General features: G+C 43.9%; 1 protein-coding gene across 5 annotated transcripts; it reads left to right on the top strand.

Moving 5' to 3' along the window:
• Positions 1–27425, top strand: SVOPL (SVOP like). Of its 5 annotated transcripts, none has more exons than XM_083462046.1 (16): positions 1–225; positions 2098–2227; positions 3503–3594; positions 5888–5986; positions 7813–7884; positions 8826–8950; positions 10579–10642; positions 11298–11423; positions 11876–12004; positions 13220–13293; positions 16150–16361; positions 17510–17621; positions 21496–21577; positions 22710–22799; positions 23525–23638; positions 27243–27425. In XM_083462046.1, exons 2-16 carry the CDS (start codon positions 2149–2151, stop codon positions 27252–27254), a joined length of 1482 nt encoding a protein of 493 aa, XP_083318172.1. In that variant the 5' UTR covers positions 1–225; positions 2098–2148; the 3' UTR covers positions 27255–27425. The 5 variants fall into 5 exon arrangements, with proteins under 5 accessions (XP_083318172.1, XP_083318171.1, XP_083318173.1 ...); XM_083462045.1 differs by having other exon boundaries at positions 1–279; XM_083462047.1 differs by lacking the exons at positions 1–225; positions 3503–3594 and having other exon boundaries at positions 2169–2227.

The following is a 27425-nucleotide window of genomic DNA, read 5'->3' as shown; positions in this document are numbered from 1 at the left end:
TTGAATTGATAAACGTAGCCTATGATTATACCCTCGTTCAGATACTGCAGGTGTAATAGCCACCTGCTCACTTTCTCAAAAAAGGCAAGGTAATAATTGCTCTGAAAAATCTTAAACCTGAAATCTCCCACAAGACAAGAGGCAGAGATTTTAAAGCACGGAGTACTTCAGGCTATGAAGAAAGCCACCACAAAGCTGCAGCAAGCGCAATCGACCCACGAAAAGGTGTGTATTTGAAAAGAAGAGGGGAACAAAATTTCTCCATTTGGTAATTGAAAGGTAAGAAACTTTTACTGCGGAAGCAGAACAAGTCAGGTGCTTGAACAGTTGTTCAATTAACAAATGAGGACTTAGTATTAACTAATAAACTCGTGTGGCAGACTGGTTAGCATGCTGGAGAGAGCTGGATTCAAAGCAACACTCAGCTGTGAAGTTTGAGCCAGACATGCTATCTATCTGCCCAGCCTACCTCTCAAGGCTGCTGGGAGAATGTTAAACAGGATGAGCGAACCATGAAGATCTCCCTCTCTTCCTTTTTAAAAAACGTAACTAACTAAGCATTGAATGGCCGTTAGCAATCCTGTGCATATTTACTCAGAACTAAATCGCATTGAGTTCTATGAGCCCTACTTCCCAGGAAACTGGGTGCAGGATTGCATCCTAAATAAAAAACCTCTGCTAAACATTGCTGCGCTCCCACGTTCCTGCTGTGATTTTCCTGTCTCTTCAGTTACTGCGAGGTTTTCAAATTATACCAACATGCATGCAGTTATCAATTTATAAGAAACTTGCTATTGTTCTTGCCCGAGGCAGAAGGAGGGAGGGGAGATGATGACTTCATTTGGATTTTTAAACTGTGCTTAATGCATTAGAAGTTTTTTTGCAAAAGAGTACCCAATCCAGATGGCGATCACGCTGGGGAAGCATCACAGAACTGATAAAGCAGAATTATGTGTGGACTGTCCAGTATAAATGCACCACTAATGTACTATACTTTTATCAATGGCATGTTCCAGAACACCCCTCGCACCAGCCTGAAGGGGTCGAGGATCTATAGCTGCTCATCTCTATCACTAGAGGCAAGGATGAAGAAACTGTGCCCGCCTTGCCTTGTGTCATGCACAGCTGCAATAGCTGAGGAAAGGGGTCTTGCTCTTTGCAATAGGGTTGTTGTTGTTGTTGTTGTTGTTGTTGTTGTAAGTTTGGTGAAACGGAAGGCAGTATGGCCGAGTCCCTTCTAATTCCAGAGTGGATTCAATTGCTGGAACAGCCAGACCAGCTTCTTGGCCATGACCCTCTAAGTCTGGGTCACTAAGGTTAAAAAAAGGAAGTGGCTCTGTGCCAGAAAGCAAATGGGTCGGGCCTTCTCCCTCCCTCAACTGTCTATTAAAAAGACAAAAGACGGAGTTGAGGTTTGTGAGCTAGAAGATAGAAGCAGGCTGCAGGCTGGGCAGCCGAGAGTCAGAACCATGCCTGATTTCTGCTGGGGTCGAAAGCTGCAGCTATGGGGGAAGCAAGGCCCTTTTGGGGTGTTAATGCAGTGCACCCCTCTAACTGTAGGCTCAGGATGTATATATGTGTAAATAAACCATATATCCTAATGACACCAAAGTCTCTGCAGTTGCACATTCTGAGGAAACCGAACCATGGGTAAACGCCTGGAATGTCGCACTGCTCTGAGATCAAGTGTGCTTATACAGATACATATACAAATTTAATAAATACAAATAATAATAATAATAATAATAATAATAATAATAATAATAATAATACAGATACTTGTTATATGATTAGTGATTGCCGAGACACAAATCTTGCCACACCTCCCTATGCCTGGCGTATACTAAAGAGATTAACCTGGGACATAAACTATATCACCAACTGCCAAGGACCGGGGGGGGGGGGCATCCTTTCCCCCCAACATATGCCTTATATCTAAGTATACGTCTCTTCATGAGCTAACCTGGACTGAATCTTGGGACCTTAATGCACTTAATATTCAATAAATATCAGCAGTCTATGAACATTTAAAGCACTAATGCCACAAATTCAGTTCGTGAAATGTTGGTTTACCATCATCCTCTTCTTCCTTTTTAGCCGTAAATACTTTATCCAGCCAAAACCTCAATATACTAATATAATTTGAAGATGGATGACAAGGAGAAAGAAGGAGTGGGTGACATTGCCCTGGAGGAAATGGGAACTCAGAAACAGGAGCCAAAGATAGGTAATCTACTTCTGGGCATTCTTTTCTTTCTCTACCCACAATAGGCCAGGAGTTCTTGACTAACCTTCCATCCAAGTTCTGATAGACAACCACAGCTGAGGACCTTCTAGAGTTGTGTTTCCATTGTTTCCCAAAGAGGTGTGCTAAGTGTGCTGATCTGCTGGGGTTGGTGGAAGTGGTAGTCTGAAACATCTGGAAGGAACCATTGAGGAAGGATGTTGTTGACTAAATCCCACCTGATTCTCAAGTCCACTGGTAGCTTCAGTCACTCCTCTGGTGGTCTGAGTTCCCCTATGTTTATTCTTGCCTCTGTAGTGTGGAGTTGTCCATGCTTCATTCTAAATCTGAAATGACATTTTGCACAAATAAGACAAAGGGAATAATGTTATCAACCAACTGGCCAAATTCAGTACTTAAAATTACTAAATTCAAAAACAGGAATTGGTAGATCTGTTTCTTTCTATTCTGGGCCATTTTCTCCATGTTTAACCCATACTTTTGTTCCATTTCTGTAAAAATAAATAAATGTATAATTAAAGATCCTCCCAAAATGTATATGTAAATATGTATTTTGATGTATTTAAGTTATCAATACCAGCATTGCAACTTTGAGAAAGGAGCAAAATCCAGTAGACAGCTGAATCTTGGCTTGCACATTAATCCAAGAAGCACAAATCTGGTCGTTTCATCAAACAATTTGCAAAGGCTAAACTGCTCAAGCATCCCTAGATAAAAGTGTCCATAATTGAGAACTGAGGTGGTGGGTGGAGAGAGAGAGAACCAGTTGTGGGGAAATAGACATTTCAAATTTTGCAAGCAAATAGAGTTAGAATTTGCCTCAGGATCCTTCCCCCTTTCCAAATTCATTTCGGCTCTATTTTCTGCCCCCAGGGCGATTCTGCTGATTTCTCCTCCTCCCTAATCTTCAAAGATTCTGGCAGCTAAAAGATCTAATTCCATTTAAGCTAGTAGAACGTTTTGTGCTCTTGAAAACTCCCCGAGCTTTCCTGATCGTTTCACACAGCAGCTTGATAGCAAGCCAGTTCTCTTTTGTAAGGCTGTAGACTCTGTGTGGATAGTGTCCATATATAGATTAATCACTAGGTGGCACTCAGCTGCACAGGGGTGGAGCCAGGAATGTCCTGTTGCTGTTCCGTTCTTGCTGGAAAGAGACAATAAAGTTCTTGTTTACCCTCTTGGCTTGGGTGTTCCGTAAGCCTTCCACTACAGTGGCATTACTACTACTAACACTGCCTCTCTTTCTTAACGTTTTAGAGCAGAAAACGTTTACGGTGGAAGAAGCTGTAGAAACGATTGGCTTTGGGAGGTTTCACATTGCACTCTTTTTGATCATGGGCAGCACTGGTGTAAGTTTCTGATTCTGAAAATATTCATCTATGTGCAACATTTTGAAAGAATAGTTTTATAAAGCATACGGATTTGAGAGGTGGTTTTTGACCACTTACCTTTAGGAACATTACTCATGTGTATGAGCAGAACATTTAAACTTAAAACAATTAGTTAGCCAAGTTCAAAATGCCATCCCTTGCATCATCATCATCAATATCATCATCATTTTATTTATACCCTGCCCATCTGACTGGGTTGCCTCATCCACTCTGGGAATCTTACAGCATATTAAAAAAAATAATGAAACATTAACTTCCTGATACAGGGCTGCCTTGTATGTCTTCTAAAAGTTGCACAGTTCTTTATCTCCTTGACATCTGAAGGGAGGGTGTTCCAAAGGAGGGTGCCACTACTGAGAAGGCCCTCTGCCTGGCATTAAAGTGGAAACTTTGGAACTAGGCTATACAGTTTTATTGTAAATTATCCAGCCTGCGGATTCCAACAGTAACAGAAACAGAAACAAGGCAGGCAAATTCTACTTCTAGATTATAAAATACATAGTCGAGTTCAAAAATGGAGTCTCTACTTGAGTGAAGAATTTCCGTCTGCCTCAGAATCATGGTGGGAAAGGGGCTGAGTTTTGAGACAAGGGGAAGTAGAAAGGATTAAACCCTTTTGCCTTTTTCTCACCAGAGAATTCAAGGGAAGTGACCTCACACAGTGCCTTCTCTAGTAATCAGGAACTCTGAGTCTTAACCCCTTCATATCCTTATTTAACAAACATGCATTTTTAGATTTTGGCTGCAAATCCCCACAGTTTACACACTGAGGTTTCTTTTCAGTGGCTAAATCAGCACATATCAATTGTTTTCCCCCACCCCACTAGATCTCATCTGATCAACATATATCTAAAAGAACAAACAGCCCTAACTTTTGAATTACAGGAAAACAGTTGCAGAGTCAATTACGGTAACCTAACCTACAGAAGCAGAGTACAGTGGTACCTCGGGTTAAGTACTTAATTCGTTCCAGAGGTCCGTTCTTAACCTGAAACTGTTCTTAACCCGAAGCACCACTTTAGCTAATGGGGCCTCCTGCTGCTGCTGCTGCGCAGCCGGAGTACGATTTCTGTTCTCATCCTGAAGCAAAGTTCTTAACCCGAGGTACTATTTCTGGGTTAGTGGAGTCTGTAACCTGAAACATATGTAACCCGAGGTACCACTGTATAGCCCTCCATGCCATGTGACAATTGCAGCATTCTCCAACCTGCTGCCTTCTCTTGGGTGTTGTCGGACTGCAACTCTCATCATCCCTGACCATTGGCCATGCTCCTTGAGACTGATGAAAGTTGGAGTCCAACAAGAAATGAAGGGCACCAGCTTTGGGAAGGCTGTGATAGGGGATGGTCTCAGGCAGAGCGTCTTAGTGTGTGTCACAGTCCTGTGGTGCCAGCCACGGCAGAGTTCAGTGGAGGGGGAAGCCAGCCAACCAGCTGAGGCTCAGGGGTTTACTTGCCTGAAGGCAGAGTCCGTATACAAGATTCAGTCCAATTCTAAGGTCAGGAGGATCTCAGCTCATGTAGTCAGACGATCTGGGGGTCAAGAAAGCCAAGGGTCCAAGGTCACGAGAACCAAGAAGCAGCAAGGTCTGGTCAGGAACGAGGAATCTTGTTTCCAGCAACTGACTGAGGCTGGAAACCCTGCTGAAGAAAGCCAGAGCCAGCTGGTTCTCATCAGGAGCAAGAAGGCTGATCAGTAGCAGGTGGAGTCACTTTGCCTTCTGCTCCTTCAAGTGAAGTTGACTTTTGGCCCATGACAGTATGAGAACTTGGGGGGTGATAAGCAAGTCCTTGTTTTTATTGTCTGTGAAATGGTGGGAGGTTTGCCTATGTACTGTACTTTTCCGTGTATAGGACTATGTTTTTTTTATTTAAAAATTATGCTAAAAAGTGTGGGTCGTCTTATACATGTATAGTGCATAGGGTGGGTGTTTGATTGGTTGCTTCCATGGCTGTCAGAGGCTATTGGGCATGTTATTGGTTGCTGTGTCAAGGCCTGGTGCTGATTGGCTGACACTGTGACAATTGGGCTGGCGATTGGCAGCTTCTGCCGACGAGGGGATAGACGAGAACCAGATTTTGCGCTGCGTGCAGGTGAGCAATTTTTGGCAACCCCCCTCCAAAAAATGCTCAACAACTCTGAGCCATCTCTTAAATTCTTAAATTTGAGTCCCCCCAAATAGGGGGCTTCTTATACATGGGGGCGTCTTATGAGCACAAAAAATGGTAACTGCATGTGCTTATCCCTGAAGGTGGCTGAGGCCATGGAGATAATGTTGATCGCTGTGGTGGGTCCTGTCATCCGCTGCGAGTGGCAACTTGGAAACTGGCAAGTGGCTTTAGTGACAACAGTGAGTAGAGTTTCTAACTTTTCTTCTAGGTTGATAAAGGTGGGGAAAGAAGCTGTAGAAAACGCATTTCCCTCTACTGAATAGCCATCGTATTTTTAACCATCTAGCTAGGAATGTTTGTGTTGTCTCTTCACTGCCCCTGTGTATTTTGATATGTCAATAATAACATCCTTTCTGGTCCAATTCTCACATTATGCTCTAGGGAGGGAGAGAAAAAATATTTCAGTTCACAGTATGCAAACTGAAATGCAGTCGTCCTTTGCACTTCTCCAAATATTGCAATGTAGTTCTCGAAGCAAGTAATGCGTAGAAAAATACATATAGCAGCTATAGTGTGTGTGTGTAACATTTCTGCAAACAATTTTCCCTACTACAGAGCATTTTGCACAGTTTTTCCCTAATACAAAATGCATTGTATTAGGGAAAATTGTTTGCAGAAATGATTGTACTAGGAGAAAATAGCGCTAAATTGCTGATAAACCTTCATGATAACGTTTTAGAAAAGGAATTGTAGTCACAATTAATTCTTTTGGTTATGCAGTACACTGGACAATTTACATATACTAACTGGAAAATTGATTAAGTGATTATGTGATTGGAAATTTGATTAACTGATTAAATGAGTGTTCAATATGTGCATTATGGTTTAGTAGAATATGGAAGAATTTGCTGGGAAGTTTAATTATATGGATATGAATACAAAGGGGAAATCTGACTTTCTTATAATGCGACAGAAAAAAGATTAAAAGTTGGATAGAGGAGAGTATGAGAATATACAGGTGGCAATGGAGGATATAAAGGACATTTTCTCTAATGAATGAAAAAATATGAAGACGGGAGAGAGGAAAAAGAATTTTAAGAGAAAATAAGCTAGAGAAGCTGAGAAATCTAAGCAAGGAGAGGAGAGCATTAAGGAGCTATTTCATGAGAGAGATTCAAGATTAATGGAAAAATTAATGAAGTATCAGAAGCAATTAAAAGCGATGATAAAAAGTTCAAGAGGCTCAGAAAGAGGTTCAGACACAAGATGAAGCAGGGAGAAAATTAAGGAAGTGATTGATTAGGATGCAATAACTGGTCGAGAGATTGCTATTGAACAACACCTACGCAGACGTGATGTTAGTAAATTACAGGCAAAGGCTGAATTGATAGATTTAGAATTAAGACAGATAAATTTGAAGCTGAGAGGAGTTCTGGAGGAAAGAGAAGGGGATTATTTGGTTGGTTGGAGGCAATATTCAGGGGGTTCTTAGAAATAGATGAGGGTTGGAAAACTGGCACTGAAAGGGCATCTAAGATGAACTCAAGACACGCAAAAAAGAACAAGCTGGTTAGATGGCAGGTGCCGGGTGGATGGAAAGTGTTAAAGTAAAGGATGCAGCATTAAAGAAAAGAAGAACAGGAACAGCATTAAAAACCCGCAGTCATAACACTGAAGTACTTGTAAATACAGTCGTACCTTGGAAGTCGAACGGAATCCGTTCTGGAAGTCCATTCAACTTCCAAAACGTTCGAAAACCAAGTCACAGCTTCTGATTGGCTGCAGGAAGCTCCTGCAGCCAATCAGAAGCTACGGAAGCCCCGTCGGACGTTTGGGTTCCAAAGGAACGTCTGCAAACCGGAACACTCACTTCTGGGTTTGCGGCATTTGGGAGCCAAAACGTCCGAGTTCCAAGGCATTCGGGATCCAAGGTACAACTGTATAAGTTCAGAGTTAAGATTTTTAACAATATGCTTGAGACAGAAAACCCATCCTAGATGGCACTCTCCCTTTGGTCTGAATGCCCAATAATTTACCAAGATTCATTTATTTCCAATCCCTTCAGATGGTGTTTTTTGGCTATATGATATCCAGTGTCATCTTTGGAGTTCTAGCTGATAGATATGGCCGCTGGAAAGTAAGTGATGCTCTGTCTTGGTTGGGTCTCCGATTTAAAACTAGGGAAAGTTGCCATTACCTTTTACTGCTTCTGTGTTTTTAACACCAGCCTGACATGTAGGGATGTAGCAGGATACATTTCTCCCAATCAACATAGGAAGTAATTTATTTATTTTGCAATCCTTTTTTACACCATATCAGACCGAGATCTTTTCATGCTATGCTGTCTAGGATCACTATAACTGAGGATCCCAGGGATTGAACCTCGGGCCTTCTGCAGCCAAAGCATGTGATGTAGTAGCAGTAGTAGTAGTAGTAGTAGTAGTAGTAGTAGTAGTAGTAGTAAATGTATTACTTACACCCCAACCATCTGGCTGGGCCTCCCCAGCCACTCTGGGCGGCTCCCAACAGAATATTAAAAACACGATAAAACATCAAACATTAAAAACTTCCCTAAACAGGGCTGCCTTCAGATGTCTTCTAAAAGTCAGATAGTTGTTTATTTCCTTGACATCTGGTGGGAGGGCATTCCACAGGGTGGGCGCCACCACCGAGAAGGCCCTCTGCCTGGTTCCCTGTAACCTCACTTCTCGTAGTGAGGGAATAGTATAAGGAAATACAGTACCCACATAATTTGCTGTAAGTATGATCAGTTCTTTCCACAAATAATAATAATAATAATAATAATAATAATAATAATAATAATAATAATAATAATAAAAAAAAATTTTATTATTTGTACTGAGCTCATCTGACTGGGATGCCCAAGCCTTCCCTACCCAGGGCTGCCTTCCGATGTTTTCTAAATAGCCCCATGGCTATTGTACAACTGAGAATGTTGAACAATGGATGGATGGCCCTAGGCAACATTAAATCAGCACAGTTCAATACTGTCTCAATGGCCAGTGTTGAGTTTTGCTTGGGTGTCAGCTGACCTCCTTTCTCTGTCTGCCCTTTCAGATTTTGTTCATCTCTTTCATTTGGGGAGCCTATTTCTCCTTGCTGACATCGTTTTCCCCTTCATACATCTGGTTCGTCTTCCTCCGGACCATGGTGGGATGCGGAGTCTCTGGCCATGCTCAAGGGTAATGTTGTGTTGCAAACAGCATGGGAGTAGGAGCATCAGCAGATGACAGCTGAGAACGCCACATTGGGCAGACAGATTATCCATATCAATACGCATTTGCTGATCACTCAGTTTTGCGGTTAGGGAGGTGCTTCTGGTTCTGCAGCTGCTCTGGGAAACTCAGGTTGCAGTGAGGCACAAGCCACCTTGTACTGAGGGCTTATCCACACTTCCTCTCATCCTGCTGCTTTCTCCCAGGGAAAACTGCTCTTTAGTGCTCAATCGAAGCAGTGGCAATTGGGTTTCTGCAGATTGCCATTTGTTCCGATTTAAAGCTAAAGAGCAGGTTTTTCTTGGGAAAGGAGCGGGGCAAAGGGAAAACCATGCAGACCCATGCCTTCTAGACACAGGACAAGTGATAGGGTTAGGGTTAGTATTGCCTACACTGACTGGCAGCAGCTCTCCAGGGTTTCAGAGATGCCAGGGATAGAATGGGGAACCTTCTCCATGCAAGGCAGATTCTTTACTACTGAGCTGTGGCTCTTCCCCCTTATCATCTCTCTGTGAAGTTTTGGTGTATTAGGTAATTCATATACAGGTTTGCCCTGGGCAAAGTGTCCTCTGGTGTACTGTAACAGAGATGGATTTAGGGGAGCACGTCTGGTTTGGTTACATTGGCTGCAGGGCATCAGGGACACTGCAGCTATGATGTTGAATGGAATGCAAGAGGTGGGGGCACCAAATTTTGGCGTCGCACAGGGTGCCACTGAAATTTGAGACCCCGAGGTCCATTCCTGGCTGTGATGGACTTTCTGGCTATACTGGAAGCTCTAATGACAGGGCTTGAGGGGGTCTAAGGTAAAGGTAAAGGTACCCCTGACCATTAGGTCCAGTCGTGGCCGACTCTGGGGTTGCGGCGCTCATCTCGCTTTATTGGCCAAGGGAGCCGGTGTACAGCGTCCGGGTCATGTGGCCAGCATGACTAAGCCGCTTCTGGCGAACCAGAGCAGCACACGGAAACGCTGTTTACCTTTCCGCCGGAGCGGTACCTATTTATCTACTTGCACTTTGATGTGCTTTCAAACTGCTAGGTTGGCAGGAGCAGGGACCGAGCAACGGGAGCTCACCCCATCACGGGGATTCGAACCGCTGACCTTCTGATCAGCAAGTCCTAGGCTCTGTGGTTTAACCTACAGCACCACCCATGTCCCTTGAGTGGGTCTAGCCATCTTTAAATTCGCACAATGCCCCAGACTGATAGGGGCACTGTAGATGCAGTAAGATATTAGGTTGGGGGTAAATTGAAAGGAGGGCTAGGTTGAGCTACCAGGCACTGCTCGGAGTGCTGGGTCAATGTTTTTTTTTAAGTGGGTGAGGGTCTAGGGAGCAGACATTAGCAGTAGGCCAAATCAGCTGCTCAAGAACGTCTGGAGTGATGCTAGCTATCTTCCTATACATATCTAACTATTGCGTACCAAGTGAGCAGAATGCAGGAACAGGCACTGCCAGTCACAGAATCACAACTTGGGCCAGCTGGAACTATGGAAATAAACTTGGATATGGCTTATATATTTCTTTGTCTCTCTGTAACCTTTTTCTCTTCTTCTTCTTCTTCTTCTTCTTCTTCTTCTTCTTCTTCTTCTTTAGGCTTATAATAAAAACAGAATTTCTGCCTACAAAATACCGAGGCTATATGTTACCGTTATCGCAGGTAAGCTAGAAGTTATGCTCACTGGAAAACAAAATGTGGAAATTGCTGCAAGTTTGTTTTGGCTCAGTCTGGCTCACAACTGTGCGTTCTGGGTGACTGCAGGTATATTTGCATCTATGGTTGTCTTCAGGTGTGTCACATGAGGCCTGTTTTTGAACATGCGCACCAGCTCAAATTTGAAAGACTCAATATGAAAAAAATCACCTCAGGATTTTCTGTGTTTTCTATAAGGCTTCCACATGCCCCAGAATTGCACAATTTCCTACTTCTGTCTGTGAAATATCTCCATCGTCTATCTGTGTTGCTACCCTTTGCATCATGAAATGTGTGCACCTTTATCCAGGGAATAAATTTATTCTCCAATAAATTGGATGCTCCATATATCACATTCTGAGAAAGTCTGGCAGCTGACATTCAACCTTCCAGGGCCAAGTTGATGAGTACATTGCTTACTTTATCAAAATCCGTATTGACAGTTTCCTAGTCGGAAGCCAGAGCGCATAACTAAATCTCTTTGCTTAATAATATTTTATGTGGCAACAGCAGCTTGGAGGAAATCATGAATGCTGATGTGACTGTGTGATGCTAAAACAAATAATGAGAAGAGAATCCCATCACCTTGTGTTTTAACCTCTGTTTCCCCCCCATTTGACAGGTGTTTTGGTTGGCAGGCTCCTTATTAATTATTGGACTGGCGTCAGTGGTTAACCCAACCATTGGGTGGCGGTGGCTAATACGAATTGCCTCTCTGCCGGGCATCGTTCTCCTCCTAGCATTTAAGGTTTGGAAGACTTACAACCAAGTTACTAGTATACACAGTTACATTCTGCTGTGGGCTAAGTCATGTAAAATGCCTGAGCATGCTTGCTGATCTGATCAGTCTTTGGCTGTGTCCAGTCAGACAAAGCTATCTGGTCTGGAAATTGTGGATATAGCCAGCAGCAAATTCCATTATCATAGCAGCACATTTCCCAGGACGTCTTCTGACTAATTATGTGTGGTCCACCCTCGTCCCCATGTGCACCTGCCGCTCACGTGGGCGGAAAAAGTGTGGTGTGAATTGGCCAACACAGTGTCTTTGTATTAATGTTGCTGTGAGTTCTATAAGCTTGCAAGAGATGCTGAGTAAAATCTGCTCTTTATGTTAGTAAGAACTTGGCAAGAAGGCTGTAACATGCCAGGTGATTCTAGAAGCTCTGCCACTTAACTTTTCTAACCTGTTTGCCTTTGCAGTTTATCCCCGAGTCTGCTCGCTATAATGTGTCTTGCGGGAATGACAAAGCTGCTCTTGCAACGCTGCAGTGGATTGCTAAGATGAACCGATCTGTTATGCCTGAAGGAAAGTTGGTAGAGCCCACTGATGTAAGATTCAGAATACTGCCATGGTACAGACTGATCAGATGACAAAAAACAAGGAGCTCCTCTCAGTCCTCAACCCTTTCATGCCCTCCTTCCTTACTTTGGATAGGTTAACACAGTTAACCTACTTTGCAGTACAGTGGTACCTCAATGGACTTCTCACTTAAATCCGGGGGTGGGGGGGAAGGTTCCCACCGCTGATTTAGGGCAATTTCATTGGTTCTTAGTTTTATTTAGCTTTATTTCGGGTGCTCACAGACAGGACACAGAGATGATGTCCTTCCCCTGTATCAGGGCCAGTCCCACATGAGGAAGAAGCACAAGAGAAACACAGCAGCTTCCCTGGTGCTCCACAAACACACATACACTTCTACAGATCCAGTGTGGTGTAGTGGTTAAGAGCGGTAGTCTCGTAATCTGGGGAACCGGGTTCGCTTCCCCGCTCCTCCACATGCAGCTGCTGGGTGACCTTGGGCCAGTCACACTTCTCTGAAGTCTCTCAGCCCCACTCACCTCACAGAGTGTTTGTTGTGGGGGAGGAAGGGAAAAGAGAATGTTAGCCGCTTTGAGACTCCTTCGGGTAGTGAGAAAGCGGGATCTCAAATCCAAACTCCTCTTCTTCTACTACTACTAGCCTTTAGGCCGCGGCCCACAGGTCTGAGCCCTACAGAGCAGTTGCGGCAACAGTAGGGCCCCTCCCCTCTTCTGGCTTACATGCTCTCCTCTGAGACTTCTCCTGCAGGGAAGTCATTGCTGCTCTTCCCTTTTCAAGCCCCTCCTAGTTCTAGGAGGTGGTGGGACCTGTCTCTTGCCTGAACCATCCCTTCTTCCTCCCATCATGTCCTGTGTGCCTTACTTGAACTGCCCTGACTCTCCCTTCTCCTCTGGCTCCTGCCTTGCACATCCCATAAATCGCTGGTCCTCTTGCCTGGGTCCCCCGACTCCGCCACAAACTCTTCACAGCCCTGCCGTTCCCTGACACCCTGCCCTTTGTCTCCAGCACCTGGTATGCAAAAGTATGCTACCTCTGTATATTTTGTTGTCATGGCTAATTGCTGTTGACAGATACATACTCCACAAATCTTTCCACTTTGCTAGATGACATGGACTCTACCCCTGAAACTGCCTCCAAGCTTGGGGCTTCAGAATTGCAGACTTCAGGGCTTCAGCCACACATTCCCAATGTGTTTCATGCTGTCCCTTTTCCATTCTTTTCAGGAAAGAAGGGGTAGGTTCAAAGACCTAATGGATCCCAAGTACTTACGGACCACTTTGCAATTATGGATTATATGGTAAATGTGTTTGATTTGCTTCTTTCAGATGACAATGCATAAGCAAATTGAAATCGATGGAATCGGTCAAGGGAGTAGGCTCAGATGCAGCCTAAGGATCAAAGCTATTATTCAGAAACTAGTCAGTCAGAATGGGAGAAAATTGGTTATGGTAATTGAACTTACAATTCCCTTTTCCCCCCATTTCATGAAAAGGACTATATTCTGCCAGCTGCCTCTGTGTTGCAGGCAGAGGGACCAGAATTGCAGCTAATGACATTCCGCTTTAAATCTATTGCTCGCTCTCTCTCTCTTTTATAATTTGGGAAAGTAAATGTGGATAAAAGATGAATACAAAACAGATTATAAGACTGTATGAGAAGCACTTGTATATGTCTAGATCCTTTGAAATGGTGCTATTGTATAGAATTACAGTGCAACCGCTGCTTGCCAGAAATTCAGTCCATGATCTTTGTTGGACATGTCATTTAGCTGTTTGAACATGCCCACATGCCCACACACTCTGAATTCTGCTAAATGCATTGTTATAGCTGCGAGACATAGTGGTACGTACACAGCAAACCTGTCCATGCATTTGGGGCAAAATGAGCTTGCTTTATCTTGCAGTGTTGCAACCTGTCATTGGACTCCCAGTCCCTTCATTGCTCAAGTTGGGGTTTTTTGCTCATCTGTCTAAAAAGTGGCTCATGGGTTCAGGGTGGAGGGAACTAGAAGAGGGACTTAGTCTTGGTAGAATCCCCAATACATGCTAGCATGTGAACAGAACCTTTGCCAATCTGGCCATATGTTCAAAATTCTGCTCCAATAGACTATTCAATGTCCAATGATCAAGACATTTAGAGCTGATGTGTTATACAGTCTTCATGTAGAAGTGTAAACCTGTAAGAGAGTTATATGTCCATGCATAGATAGATTCACATACATAGACATTGCATGTAACATTTTACCTCTACCCAGGAGGGATTTCATAGAACCATAGAATTGTAATAAATGGGGAGCTGCCACAGAGAAGGCCCTGCCCCCTGGACCACACCCATCAGCAGAACCACCAGCAACTCCCCCCCCCCATGGATCTTAAGGCCAGAGCTAGTTGATATTGGGGGAGAGAATTTTCAAAGTACTTTGGCCCCAAAGCATTTGTACATCTTGAATTGCACCTGGTAGCTCATGAGTAGTCAGAGCAATGTTTTTAAGATTGGTAGCGCATGGTCCCAACCTGCTGCCCCACTCAGCAGCTGCATTTTGCACCAGCTGTAGCTTCCAGATTATGTTTGCAGGCAGGCCTGCACAGAGTATATGGCAGTGCTTCAAGGGGGAAGTCACCAGAACATGATGCCAGGATGTCCAGGAATGGCCATAGCTAGCAAAACCGGCTGGAGATGGATGTAAGCACTTCTTGCCACCCAAACCACTTGGTCCTCTACTGACAGATTTTAACTGAGGAGCATTCTCAGGCTACATATCTGTTCCTTTAGGCCATAGGTTTCTCTAGGGGAGTGCAACAGGTTGCCCTCCTGATTCCTGGGCAGGAGAACCAGCCACCCAGAGTATGTCTGTCTCATCCAGCCTATCACTGCCTTCAGGCCGCTAGCACATTCAAAGCCTTGTGCAAGCAAGGAGCAGGGAAGGGCAACATGTTTCTGGGTGTTTGGATGTTGCTTTCCCCTCCTTTTGAAACTGCAGGTTTTTTCATTAAACCTGCCAATGTCTTAATCTGTTTATAATTGGTTTGCAAATACTCAATAAACCATTTCTACTCCTTTCTAAAAATAAATAAATGTTATCTTGATTTCTTATTCTCTCGATATAAATTAATTTTTTAAAAAAATAATTGTCCAGTAGCACCTTAGAGGCCAACTAAGTTTGCTCTGGGTATAAGCTTTTGTGTGCATGCACACTTCTTCAGATGTTCAGATTACTTTCCCGGTTAGTTTCACCATTTCTGCGTAGTCCATTAACTTCTGTATCTATTCTTCTCTCGTCGGGACCTCTTCTTCCTTCCATTATTGGGCAAATAACATTCTTGCAGCAGTGGTTGCATACATAAATAAATTTCTATACTGCTTAGGTAGTTCTGATCCCATAATTCCCAAAAGAAAAGCTTCTGGGTTTTTTTAAATAAATGTTATCTTAAACATCTTTTTCAGTTCATTATATATCATTTCCCAGTAAGCTTTAACTTTATTACAAGACCACCACATATGAAAAAGGTACCTTCTTTCTCTTTACATTTCCAGCACATATTTGATTTGGATTTATACATTTTTGCCAATCTACTAGGTGTTAGTTACCATCTATAAAACATTTTCATATAGTCTTCTCTTAAACTATAACATGCTGTAAATTTTATATCTACGTTCCATAAACATTCCCATTCTTCCATTTCTATTATGACCAATATCTATTGCCCAGTGTATCATTGAAGATTTCACTTGTTTATCCTTTGTCTCCCATTCCAATAACATATTATACATTTTAGACATCACTTTAACAGGTCTCTTTCTAGTTGTGATGTTTGTTCCCCAACCCCCAACCCCCCCGCTTCATATCCTTTTAAAATACTCCATTCAGGTGGTGATATTGAACATCCGTGAGATAATCACTAGGTTGAAGAATTTCACATTTCGGCATCTACTACAACGGAACTAGGATTTATTTGTAATTGTTTAAAAGTGCTCCAGAGGTGTAATTTAATAGCAGGCCTTGTTTCCATATTGTAGCACAGAGCTGTTTTATGAATTGCAATTATTTTCAGATCCCACAGTAGTTAAGCTCTGCGTGTTATTAACTGGCTGAATTGCTGTCGCAATGCCCTCAATTCCTCTCCTTTCTAACATTTCCCCCTCTTTTTCATAGGCTTGGGATATCCTTTGCTTATTATGGTATCATCCTGGCCAGTGCAGAGTTGCTGGAGAAGAATCTGGTTTGTGCCACAGGGGGAGGAGGAACCAGCAAAGGGGATGAGTTGGGGGATTATTCCGAGGAGATCCACAGCCCGTGCCTCTGTCATCACTTCGCCCCGTCCGATTACCAGATCATGATCATCAGCACAATTGGAGAGATCGCATGTAACGTCTCCTGCTCTATCTATTTAAAAACAGGGCGTGGGTAAATCTCTAAAGCAGAGGCAGAGAAGCTGTGGCCCTCCAGATAATACTGGACTCCAGCTCCCATCAGCCCAAGCCAGAATGGCCAGCAGTCAGGAATGATGGGAGTTGTGGTCCAACAGAATCTGGAGGGCTACATCTTCCCCACCTCTGTTCTAAAGGTCACAGAACAGGAGCTACAGACCCACACAAAGGAATCTTAGGAAGTGTACAGGGAGGGCTAATTTACTTTTTATTTTCACTAGCTATCATCATTGCAACGTTTAAAAGGCTGGCTGCACAATAAAGTTGTGGCCATTTTTAATCCAGAGCATTGTTGGTTTAAGTTTGTACTGTCCCACCTCACACATTATTAGGCCAGAGACGCTGTGACTGGGACCATGTCTCCATTTCCCTTTTCAATGCGCTCTCAAGAAAATAAATCTGTGGCCCTTTTGCCACTTTTCCTTTCCCCCCATTCAGTGGCGTAGCGTGGGGGGTGCCAGGGGTGCCGGCCGCACCGGGCGCAACATCTGGGGGGGCGCGCTCGCTGCCTCCGGAGTCGCCGAAGAGCCTTGGGCGCAGGCTGTAGCGGAGCCGCATGTCTCGCGGAACCGACGAGCTGTGCGCACGTCCGGGCTGAAGGCGCCCGGCAGGCAGCGGCTCTCAGCGCTCGCCGCGGAGGACGCGCCAGGCAGCCCCTCCTCACAGCCCCGCCTCCGCCGCTGCTGCTGCAGCTGCTGGGCCGTTGCATTTTCCTCGCCTCTCTGCCCCCCTCCTCCTCCGGGCAAGCGGCGTCGTTTGGGCGGCAGCGCCAGCGGCAACTCACAGGTTAGGGGTTGGGGGGGCGCAAATTACTTGCCTTGCCCCGGGTTAGGGGGCGCAAATTACTTGCGTTGCCCCGGGTGCTGACAACTCACGCTACACCGCTGCCCCCATTAACTCCGGTAGTGTATATGTCCAAAACATTCCCAGTAATCACAGAGAAGTAATAAAGCAAGTACTGTAGCTGTTGAAAGTGTCTTCCCTGAGGCTGGAGTGGGGCAAGTATAAACACAGCATAATAGCTCAGTCGGGTCACTTGATTCTGCAGCCTGACGTTCTCCCCTCTCCCCTTTCTTGTTTTCCAGTAAATCCTCTAAACATTCTGGGCATCAATTTTCTGGGAAGGCGTCTCAGCCTGACAATCACCATGGGATGCACTGCCGTGTTCTTCCTCCTGCTCAATATATGCACTTCAACGTAAGTGTTTTCAGGTGGGGTGTGTGTGTGCTAAGTAAGATTTAAACAGTCCTGTTTGCACTGCACCTCGCACCTTTCCTGCACTGGTGCTGTCTACACTCTGTGTGCTAGTCGGTTAATTCTGAAAATGCAACTCACTTTCATCCCTCCCTACCAGAATGGCCATTGCTATTTCAGGAACCACACTCTTCCTAGTTGCTCAGGGTTAAAGATGGCAAGAGCTATCTGCAGCGCGGATGCTTCCGGCGCCTGCAGAAACTCAGCAATGTGCTTCCTTACCAACATAGCATGCCGCAGAGAGCTTGATCCAGAACAGCCACTGCTGCCAACCGGATGCCCTGCAGATGTATTTGACTGCAGCGCTCATCAGACCCAGAGGGAGCCAATTTGGCAAAGGCTGATCTAGAACTTTAGCAGACTCCAGCTGACTGTAACTGGCATCTTGAGGGTTGCAGGAGGTCACCAAACAGGGGGAATCCTGGAGTTAATGCACCTACAAATGTGACAGAACTATAATTCATGGGGGAAATTCAGGTTTCTCAATGCTAATGTAGGAGAGGATTTGCAGGCGAGATTCAGCAGGCAGGAGAGAGTGCTTAGCCCTTGCGGTCCTGCCAATTCTCCCCTGCACAGCAACCCCTCAGTTGTTTTTAGTTAATTTTCTCCCCAGTTAACTTCTGAAACCAGAAGTAAGCCTAGACAGGGCCGTAGAATGACCTTGTGGGACATTTGCTGAGAAAAACGGGCACATTTGGAAGAGGCTAAGAACTCCTCCTTCCCACAGCTTTTCCCTATAACTAGCAATGGGCCCATCTGTCAATCTTTGTTTCTCTCAACTTCTCATTTTTTCTTCAATTTGGTTCTTTGCACATCTCTACATCAGATTGTGATTAAAAACAACTGCTCATGAAAATTCACCAGTTTTGAGTGCACATTTCTCCCAACAGACTCAGCTTTGCAAGCACTTTTGTCTGTTATTTTCACCAAATATATGCACTTTACTTTAAGGCACATTTTATCCCAATAAACACATTTTTGTACACATTACTTGATTGACATCACCTTTCTCCTTCTCTTCCCCTGAATTTCTCCTTCCTTACCTGTGGGGAAGAAACTAAGGTAGGGAGAAGGCCTGGTGGTATGACCAGAAAAGACCAAAGTTGCCACGTATATACAAATGGATGCAGGTGTGGACACCTCCGGTCATGTTCAAATAATGCTCAAAAGTGGGCAAGCTTTTATAGTAAAGGCCTCTTGCACCTCCATTAGCTCAACAAAAGATGGTTTGGAAACTTTCATTTGCCAGATAACGTCCAGTTTTGCCTTCTAATAAATATACATTACAGTTTCCTACAGCAAAGGTGGGGGGACGCGGGTGGCGCTGTGGTCTAAACCACAGAGCCTAGAGCTTGCCGATCAGAAGGTTGGTGGTTCGAATCCCCGCGACGGGGTGAGCTCCTGTTGTTCAGTGCCTGCTCCTGCCAACCTAGCAGTTCGAAAGCACGTCAAAGTGCAAGTAGATAAATAGGTACCACTTCGGCGGGGAAGGTAAATGGCATTCTGTGTGCTGCTCTGGTTCGCAAGAAGCGGCTTAGTCATGCTGGCCACATGACCTGGAAGCTGTATGCTGGCTCCCTCGGCCTATAGAGCGAGATGAGCGCGCAACCCCAGAGTCGTCCACAACTGCACCTAACGGTCAGGGGTACCTTTACATGCAATGTTTAGGAAGCTTATAGTTTCTCTCTTTACTCTAGGCAGTGAGCCTAAACTATGGGCTGAGTCAATATGGCCACTCTAAAATTATGTGACGAAGCAGCGTGAACTTCAAACCAGTTTTGCTCCAGCATGCAGCTCCTGGCAATGAAGGGCGTTTGTGCCAGTGGAGGATGTTTGAGGATGCCAGGGTGAACAAAGTGTACCAGCTGATTAATACCAAGACTTTAATCTTGGTTAATTGCTTGACTTACATAAACTTGCAATAAACCTTCTTGTTATTATGAGAGAGAGAGAGAGAGAGAGAGAGAGAGAGAGAGAGAGAGAGAGAGAGAAAATGTCACAAACAAAAATGAATTATGTTGTTTCAGTGGTGCAGGCGAGTCAGGTATCTATCCTGTATCTATATCTATATATATGCAGAGCTAGAGCTGGAGATATAGCTATATACTGGTTTTCTGCTTCTTCTAAGGAGAGGTTTGAGTAACTGCATCGGACATCAAATCTTTTAGTATCTACTACCCCTCCCCTAACACCCCATACATTATATGCTAGGATACTATAGCTCAAATCCCCTATTTTTATAGAGTTCTGGGAATGATTTGGGATACAGGATAGGTCATATTTGGTGGAGGGTCCAGGGCAGCAGCAAATGCCCATCTGCTAGAATATCTTTTTTTGTTTTTTGTTTTATGCGCTCTCTGCAAATGTATGTGTCTCTTGTGACTTGGCTCATTCAAACCAGTCGGATTGCATTGGCGCTTGGAACATCCAGGTCTTTGTTCTAGAGTTTAGGCACACGGTGAGCACATTGGAATGCACTCCGCCGGGAGATTAGAGTGGTGCCAAGCGTTTGTTCTTTTAGGAAGCCCTTTCCAATGTTTGCTTGTTTTTTGTTTTTTATGTAACCAGGATTTTTCAGGATAGCATTGTTAGATATAGCTCTTGCCGCTTTTACAGAAGGATTTCGCGTATTATTTTTGTTTTAACTTTTTTTGTAAAAAGAACAATAAACTCTAGGTGAGGACAGAATGTATCTTCTGGAAACTCTTGGGAAGATGCCACATTTATGTTGATAGGGTAAAAGGCCATTGCTCAGAGCAGAACATCCGTTTTGCATGCTGTAGGTTCCTGGGTTCAATTCCCAGCATCCGTAGGTAGAGTTGGGAGAGGATCCTGTCTCAAAACATGGACAGCCATTGCCAGTCCCTGTAGTAGAGCCTTGTGTAGGCAATACCGAGCAATAGACAAATGTTCTGACTCATTATATAAGGCATGTTTTTGAGCACAGTTATTTTGCTGAGACCCTTGATCACACATTCTAGTAGTATATGGCCAGGGATGTGTGTGATTGGCTTGTGATAAGACTGCAAGCTACGTATTTATTTGTTTAAACCAGGTTTCCTCAAACTTAGCCCTCCAGATGTTTTTGGCCTACAACTCCCATGATCCTTAGCTAGCAGGACCAGTGGTCAGGGATGATGGGAATTGTAGTCTTAAAACATCTGGAGGGCCAAGTTTGAGGAAGCCTGATATAAACTGTTTATATCCCAACCTTCCATTTAAATGCACCACAGGCAGCTTAGATCATATTAAAACAGAGAAGTTGTGGGGCCTCTCCAGGTGCTGTTGGACTACAACTCCCATCATCCCTGATAATCAGCCATGCTGAGACTGATGTAATTTTAGCTCCAGCGACATTGAGAGAGCTGTAGGCTTTTCATCCCTGAATTAATCTCTGAATCTGAAAACGCATAAAAAGCAACAGGAAATGTCAGGGTTCCCTTGGAGCAGACTAGAACCACAAAAAGGCTTCCAATCTTTTTAAAGCGTTTCAGATGGATCCTTCCCATTCTCTCTCCATTCCCTCACAGCTCTCATCCAGGTGCAAACAGACTTTCTGGGCACCACAACTACCATTACTTGCCGTGGGAGAGTCTAAGTGGCTCTGCTTATTCTAAGGATGCCCACGCACAATTGCTCCAAGCATCCATTCTCTCCTGTGTGCTGTCTTTGAAAAAGGTCGCCACTTTTGAAGTTATTCATATAAAAACCCCCTTTATGGAATTCTTGGTACGACGTACAATCTAGGACCTCAAATCAAATGCTGGATAATGATGTGAATTTCCCCATGCGTCCTCTTTCTTCCTTTTCTAACCAGCTCGGGCCTCATTGGTTTCCTCTTCATGTTGCGTGCCTTGGTCTCTGCAAATTTCAACACCATCTACATTTACACAGCGGAGGTGAGATGCTTTTGAACCCGTGAATTGTGGAAGGGGAGGAACACACAACAGATGTCTTTCATCATAGCTTTCCTTAATAAATGGGAAATGTAGATTGACAATTCAGCTCAGTGCATATTTACTTAGAAGTATCATTTAATCCAATGAGACTCCCACGCTGAGTGAGTATGGGGTTGAAGCCTTAGCTGGGTAGCTGGAAGGAGCAAGCAGGCAGTGCACAGCTAAAAATATTTCTGTTCAGTTCCTGGGATTTGGATGGTGTTGATATGCGTGAGCAGCACCTGACCAAATGATACTTCCTTTCTTAATGAGCACCATGCTTACCAATGAAGGATAGTCTTATCCACACATTAACTACAGTACCACTCCTTTTTGTGATTTAACAGAGCATTGTATGCTTATATTGCATACATGAACAAATGATTTAGCAGCTCATAAAGTTGGTTTGCAGCAGAAGAACCACCTCAGACCAACTCTTGCTCGGTAGTAAATGCTACTCTGTTCTTCACAGGCTGACATAAGAAAATCTATGTTAGATAAGTATGGAATAATTTATAGTCTTCCACTTTGAGTCACCTGTTCTCATGCATATCTGAAGTCCAGAAGTGAATTGCTGAGGCTGATTTTGGCATTAGTTTTTTTTGTGTGTGGGGGGGGGGGTTAGGACAAAAAAACCCCTCCTTCAACATCTGGAAACCTGAAGTTGGACATTTTATCATTTTTTGCTGTCCAAGAAAATATTTGAAATGTCCAAGTAACAAAACAATAACCAAGAAAATTCAACATTTTTATATTTCCAAACAGCAATGTTTAGCTTTCATTGCTTTCATTATTAGCCTTTGTAAACTAAATGGGCACAAAAATTAAGCATATTGTATTTTCTCATTTAAATTAATGGGGCTTTTTAAAATAAAAAAGCCTTATTTTTGACTGGATTCTGCCAAATAAGATTTTTAAAAGCAGTATCTTTTACAACATTGTCAGTAGAATCTTCTGCAGATACCATCTCTGGGTCAACGGCCACCTAAACTCTGAGACCCACAATAGATGCTCAGTTGACAGTTTCCCGGTTTCCCTTTCCTTCAGTCTATACTGTAGATCTGAGCTTGAATTATATATTACTGTATTACAGGTTTATCCAACTATCATGAGAGCTGTTGGCCTTGGCGCTAGTGGTTCTGTATGTCGTATTGGTGCTATGGTGGCACCTTTTATAGCCCAGGTAAGTTGACTTTCAATAAAGTTACTTAAATATATCGATTCTTTGGTTTCTGACCTAAGAGGATGATACCAAAGCTAATGTTGACCTTTGTCAAGCTATTCTTGCTTTTGGAGGATCTTCAAAGGGTACCTCCAGACTGCTGTTTTAGTGCAAGTGTATTCCCCAATAAGTTCTTGACGCAATAGTAGTGTGTTTATGCTGCATTATTAGTTGTTCTGTGATGCTTTTCCAATGCTACCCTGCCTGGAAGGGCTATGGTGCAACAAAAGTGGGGCAGAAAACAAACCAGAACATTCATAATATAAAAAGTTACAAGTTATGAGATGTGCACTGATTGCAAATGAAGTAGTATAGCCGCCCTGAAACCTTTGCCACACAAACAGTATTGAAAGAGGAATCATGCATGACCCCGATAGCATCACGAGCACAAATCACCATGGACATGCAATTAAAAAATGATGTCTAGAGCAGTATTCCCCAACCTTGGGTCTCCAGCTGTTTTCGGACTACAATTCCCATCATCCTTGACCACTGGCCTTGCTAGCGAGGGATGATGGGAGTTGTAGTCCAAAAACAGCTCTTCTTAAAGGCTTCTGCACTGGATTGTTGGCCAACATGCTAAACTTTGAGAAAGCTAGAAAGGAAATCCTATGGGCTTAAAAAAAAAAAAAAGCTTTTGACCAAGTTGCATGGCAGCGTTGCACTAATACATTGTTTCTTTGCAGGTGCTCATGAATGCTTCTTTCTTGGGAGCACTTTGCCTTTTCGCTTCTGTTTGTATCGTGTGTGCTGTCTCTGCTTTCACTCTGCCCATTGAGACCAGAGGGAGAGCGCTTCAGGTTGGTAAACCCGTCTTCCGTAGTGTAAGGTCAGAAGCAGGCTCCTGCACCGCCGAAGGCCACCGCAGCAGCTTCCTTTGAACTTCACCCCATTATGAAAAACAAACAAGTCTCATAGGAGGCCTCTCCACATCAGGAGCAACAGAAATTGGTCTTACCGTGAATTTGTTTGAAGAGTGGACTGAAGGACGTTTGATTAGCAGGATGACTCCTCCCACGTCCTGTTAACTGAATGTCCTCCAGTCCACTCTTGCAAATGATAACCTTTATGCCATCCATATGCCTACCTGAAGGAACTTGAAGACCCCAAAATAGGAGTGATTATTTGTATCATAAGTCAAAGGGGGCTTGGGTTGTATAATTACAACTGACTCAGTCTAGCAAGGCCAATCTATTTGCGAAGGGAGCTAGTTAAGAGACTAACTGCTTGGATATATTGACGTAGGCGCACACCATTAACTGCCCCAATTCAGACTGGGGCCAGTGAGATTTCCAAGTTACAGCTTGCAAGCCTGATGAGCTCCAATTTGTGTCATTCAAGAATAATTCAGGCCTTTGGGAGGAACCAAGGCAGAGAGGCTATTTATGATATTTAGGAGTATTGGTGACTGTTTGTCTCTGTAGCATAACATGCCTTCTTATATTTAAAGAGTATATACTTGCTGTATACTGCCCTATAATTGATTAATGAAACACAGTAATGAAAGACAGTCTAGAAATTCTGTATGTTTATAACTAATAATAATTACCAGCAAACTATCTGAGTTACTGGGAAAATTAAAATCATTGAGTGGGGCCTGCAGCAATATGATATATAGTATATCCCCAGTTTCTGACAAGAATGCTCCTGTCAAGAGCTCAAGCCAGCCTGGAAGAGACAAAGATACCTTTCACCCTTTCCTGAAATCCTTTGTACTGTGCTCTGTAGCACCAAAAGGCTTGGCTTTGGAGATGCCTGCCAACCTCAAATTCAAGCATATTGTTGCTACATCAAGGTTTCTGGAGGTTGGCAATGGGAAAAGGTCTCTCTTTTCCTCTCCTCTCTTCCAAAACCTCAGTACAGTGCAGGAAGGGGGTTTTTTTAGCCCTACAAATGAATATCATCTTGTGCCTCATTCTATGTCCAGGACACCATATAAGTTGTTAGGCACTCAACTGACAAATTTCTTCTGTTTCCCTTTTCTTCTCCTGCCCCCCCCCCCCAACACTGTGTAGGCTGTTGAAGTCACTGACATCCTTGGATAGCTTTGGGTTGTGTGTGCAGTTTATTTTCATATTCTTCACATGCTTTTTCTTAATTAAAAAAATCATGCCCTTAAAAATATATATCATAAGGAGTCCAACAAGTACACAAAAAAGCCCTACCTTGTTTGTGGGTGGCTATTACACTAAGCTGACAGGCACCAGGCCACAGTAATTTGTTATAAGAAGGAATAACATATAATTAACCCAGTGACCCAGAAAACACCTCCCACCAATTTATAATAACTTAACACTGCAAATAAAAACCACGCTTTCAATTAGGGTAATTCATTCCTTACGTACCACTTAGATCTCATTTAGGCCTCTACATGCTACCCTCTGTTACCAGCGGCAAATTGTCTCTTGCACAACCTTCGAAGTGTTAATTCATCTGCAATTGGCTTGGTATGCAGCAGCAATGCAGAGAAAAGAACATTTAATAAGCTATTAAACAATATTTGGAGATTGTTTGATGGTTGTAGAACCACCAGGTTCTTCAGACCTGGGCAAGCCACATTTCAAAGCAGATTTGCACCTAAGCTAATAAATACAGAGACAGAATCTCAGCAGAAAAGAGAGGCCATTATTCATGTACCTCGGTTTTCGAACACCTTTGTAGTCAAACATTTTGGAACTCAAATGCCAAAAACCCGGAAGTAAATGCCTCGATTTTGAACACTCCTCGGTGAAGTCGAACAGGAAACGCAGCTTCCATTTTGAGTTTTCCGTATTGAGGCTCCTGTTTTCAGTTTTTGAACATTTCAGAACTCGGACTTCCGTAATGGATTGTTAGAATACCAAGGTACCACTGTAGTTGGATCAATTTCTGGCTAGCTGTCTCCAGCTTTTCCACTTTGAAACATCAGGTTGTGGTTCGAGGACCCGACCCCGGTGAAGTGAAATGAAGACACAAGGACACGTGATATAAGGTTAATGGGCTAGAGAAAGGCCACAACTTTATTGGTTACAGCATTTGAAAAGGTATTGGCTTAGGCATTGGATCGAACAAGTGGGTTCTTCACCAGTAGGTGGAGCCTGTCGATGCTGATCCGACTATAGGCTCACCCCTGCTGTCACCGAGGGTCGTGCCAAGGCCTCCCGCCAAGCAGGCATCAGACGGAATACACGACCCCCAGATTCCTTTAACGGAATACCCCTAAAACATTGAAGGCATAGGCGATGGCCACACCTAGCACTTCCACACAGCGCAACACATTATTCCAATGCCTAACCTACCCACCAATACCACAAAAAAGTTGTGACGATTGCTACGAGGTAGGCGAAAAAACCAATTAGCCTAGTGCCAAATGGAAAAACTCCTACCAGGCCCCCCAGCCAACCAGGGCGACCAACCTAAGGTCCATAGCAAGGCCGAAAAACCTGAGCCCTAACTAAAGGGAGTGGTGGGTGGGTGACTCGTGAGGGGCGAAGGAAGAATGAGGCCGGGCGAAGGCTGGCGCTGCAGCAAAATGCTGCTGAACACGCCCCCACCGTGGCCCCCGGTTGGATGGCCACCGAGGGGGCGTGAGCGCCAGCCAGGTGAGTGGGCAGCAGGGGGCCACGCCCCCTGCTAGCCGGAGCTCGAGCCCCGACCACAACCCCTCCCCTCCCCTTCGGGGAGGAGAGTCTTTTTTACACCTGGGAGAGAGGTGTGGCATTAGAAGCCAATGGGTTCAACTGAAGATCTTGTGTAATTTGCACTGATTCATTAACTGAATGGGTGGCTTCAGGAAAGCTATTGTCTTATGTTTCCTTCTACAAAATTAAAACATCCCACATCACAACAGATACAGAAATATATGTTGCTTCTTTTATATACAAAAAGTGCTACTTAGGTTGTAAACGAAAGAGATGCCTTGGCAACAGTATAATTATTTTATGGCATTTCCCCCTTGCTCTTTGACAGAAAAAGGCTCCAAGGGTGGCTTACACATATGTAATCATTCATCGAGAAAGACTTCATGAAACGGCAATGTGATTTAACAACTGTGGAACCAACATATAGTTTGGGGGGCCATATCACATGGAACACTTGCTACAGGCAACCATTTAAGGGAATACCACCCAATGGGAATGCTTCTGTGTATGTAGATTGCAGTGGAATGGAAAAAATCCCTCAAACAAAAAGGCTGGAGGGAACCTGGGTGCCAAGCTCTTGTAGGTCAGTGGTTGCTGCATTGGGACATTTGTCCAAGGAAGCAAGTTAAGATAGATGTATCTGCTGCTACATGGTGGCTGAGTGGGCACTAGACTAAAAAAATTAGAAGCATTTAATCCTGATTGCAAAGCTGACACCACTTAACTCTTGCATAGGTAAGTCATGGAGACCTGTTATTCTTAACACCTGTTTTTATCTTTTTAGCAAAGGAAATGAAGGTGACCACTAGAAAGAGGAAAAACCCAAGAGGGCTCTGTTACATTTCATGCATTTGAGCCTATTTCTCAGAAGAGCTACTGAGATTTTCTCCACCCGCATTTCCAAAAAAAGGTGTTTCTTGTCTTCACAACATTTCAATAAACTTCTGCACAAATAAATGGAACTGTA

Source organism: Podarcis liolepis (genome assembly GCF_965112155.1).
Source record: "Podarcis liolepis genome assembly, chromosome: 10".
In the NCBI taxonomy this organism is placed as follows: Eukaryota; Metazoa; Chordata; class Lepidosauria; order Squamata; family Lacertidae; genus Podarcis; species Podarcis liolepis.
Note: the sequence above shows the minus strand (reverse complement) of the source record. Positions and strands in the feature narration are given on the sequence as shown.